Source organism: Electrophorus electricus, chromosome 24 (assembly GCF_013358815.1).
Source record: "Electrophorus electricus isolate fEleEle1 chromosome 24, fEleEle1.pri, whole genome shotgun sequence".
Classification (NCBI taxonomy): domain Eukaryota; kingdom Metazoa; phylum Chordata; class Actinopteri; order Gymnotiformes; family Gymnotidae; genus Electrophorus; species Electrophorus electricus.
Genome location: NC_049558.1, coordinates 11,764,945 through 11,767,444, shown reverse-complemented (window position 1 = coordinate 11,767,444; position 2,500 = coordinate 11,764,945). Strand labels below are relative to the sequence as shown.

The 2,500-nt window shown below is 53.3% G+C and overlaps 1 protein-coding gene across 3 annotated transcripts in view; it reads right to left on the bottom strand.

The window, feature by feature from the left end:
* Positions 1-2,500, bottom strand: part of mitfb (melanocyte inducing transcription factor b) — a 28,331-nt gene that overhangs the window by 15,224 nt on the left and 10,607 nt on the right. For all 3 annotated transcript variants that reach the window (XM_035522386.1, XM_035522387.1, XM_035522388.1), the window contains exon 2: positions 354-609. In XM_035522386.1, coding sequence (XP_035378279.1) covers positions 354-609 — 256 coding nt within the window. The remainder of the gene's footprint in view (positions 1-353; positions 610-2,500) is intronic.

Genomic DNA, 2,500 nt, shown 5'->3' with positions numbered 1-2,500 from the left:
GTCCCTATGGTCGCGGGGACACACTCACACCCGAGTCTGTCCCTATGGTCGTGGGACACACTCACACCCGAGCCTGTCCCTATGGTCGCGGGGACCCACTCACACCCGAGCCTGTCCCTATGGTCGCGGGGACACACTCACACCCGAGCCTGTCCCTATGGTCGCGGGGACACACTCACACCCGAGTCTGTCCCTATGGTCGTGGGACACACTCACACCCGAGCCTGTCCCTTTGGTCGCGGGACACACTCACACCCCAGCCTGTCCCTTTGGTCGCGGGACACACTCACACCCCAGCCTGTCCCTTTGGTCTCGGGACACACTCACACCCGAGCCTGGCGGTGGTCTCTTACCCTCAGCACCTCCATGGGCACCTGGGCGGCGCTGAGCAGGCTGCCAGTAGAGCTGACGTTGACGGCTGGGCTGTGGACGGGCGAGGCCTGGGCGTAGGGCGAGGCCTGGTGACGCCGACGCTGCTCCTCACGTCTCTCCTGCTCCTGGAGCTGCTCGCGCATCAGCTGCTGACGGAGGAGGATCCGCGAGGTCAAGGCTGACGAGGACAAACCCAGCGGAGGACGAGAGGAGGTGCACTGCTGCTCCAGAGGGTTACTGTGGGACCACGAGACAGCGAGCGAGGGAGCAGGTAGTGAAGAGGAGAAGTGAGGAAAGAGAGATGGATAGAGATGGAGGAAGCAAGACAGGAGAAGTTTTTGTATGTATATTAAGGAGTAATGAGCAGAAACTCTGGCGAGCGCAGGACAGGAGCTCACACCTGAGTGCACTCAATGCATTCTTTAGAATGATATTACAATATAAAATGTAGAATATTTAAAAGCAAAAATGGATAAACAGTGACTCACATTCTGAATAGGGAAATATACGTTTAAAGCCATTTAAAAAAGTGTTAGCGAGTGAGATCACAGCCTCCACCAAATCACCCCCGCCCCGAGTTCTGCTCTCTTCAAACTTCAGAACAGCTTTTATGCAACAGTCTAACACCTAAAAATCTCAGCACTTAAGACAAAATGATGCCCTCAATTTTGCAGATTACATCACACTGAACAAGAATGAGTCAGCACCTTCTGACTTTAGGTACAAAGTCAGTCATTCAGATGTTCAGTAATTCGGTACCCAGTAAACCCAGTAATACGTGACCTGATGTAGTTGCCGGGCCGGCTGACAGAATGCTCTCATTCTTTGTAATGAAGCACACTTGAATTAAGGACCAATTGGGGTTAAATCTTCACAAACACAGAAATCCAGACACACACTCTCTCGCTCAGACACACACCAGCACACAAACAGGAAGTTGCCCAACGTCTTTCGTGCTTAGCTTCTCTGCATTTAGGGAAGTGCCCCCCAGGACCCTGGCCCCTCCCAACAGCCCAGAGGGAGGCGTCGTGTAGGCAGAGCCTGTCCCAGACCACCTATCCCACTAAGACCCCCGGTGCAGTGCCAGCCTGTCCCGCCCGCCCAGGTGTGCAGCAACCGCATTAAAGATCTCAGCCAGCTCAGGCAGGTGGAGGTAACCTTTATGAAGAGCCTTTCTCGGTACCCAAGGACACTTTGCAATCAACACAAGGCTTTTACACCCAGTCGACATACCATTTAGAAGCTGCAGCCAATCACACACAGTGTAGTCGGCCCCCTGGGGCAGGAGAAGGGACAATAGCCAGGACAGAGCACTGTCCATCACTGGGCGGTCAGGCACAGTCACCCACACATTCACACTCACCCCAGGACAGTTTTTAGGGTTGCCAGTTTCCCCCGAACCTCCACGTTTTTGGACAGTACTGCTTTAAACCCCACTGTGAGGGAGAATGATACTGCAGACAGCCTCCTCAGGCCTTGTGGACTAAACACTGCAGAGCTATTATGGCAAACTCTTTTATACAGCCCACTAATTTAATAAGTTAAAATAAATAATGGAACAAACAAATAGGTATCTTATGTAATTTGGCTGAGCTTTGTGTATATTGGCAAAACATTTCACTTTACAGCTATCCTGAGGAGTAATTCAGCAGAAATCTGGCATCCGCTGTTCACCTGTCGGTTTAACTGTTTAAAGCACAGCTCTGCAAACTCTCACACAAAGCAAAAACGTAGTAAACACTATTAACTACCAAATCCCCAGTAAATGACCCACTGAGGCATTTATTAATCGAGGTGTGCATAAATAAATGAAGCATGAATTGGCGGTGGTACTGATCGGCACCCCTCCCGAGTCGCTGCGCTTACCCAGGAAACGTGGCAGAGGAAACTGGGCCATCTGCCCCGGTTCAGGAAGGTGGAGACGGTGCCTGTGAGTCATCGCCTCCAGCTGTCTCGGAACGCTGATGCCCCCCGGCCCAACGCCACTTCCCCCGGGACGGAAGCTTCCACCCCAGCGCTGACGAGCCTCGCCTGCTCAGACTGCGCCTACGACTCCACGAGCCCGCCGCGCGCGCTACGGGTCGGTTGTTCCGCGACGCGCGCACGTAAAGTAGGACCGAGCTGAGCG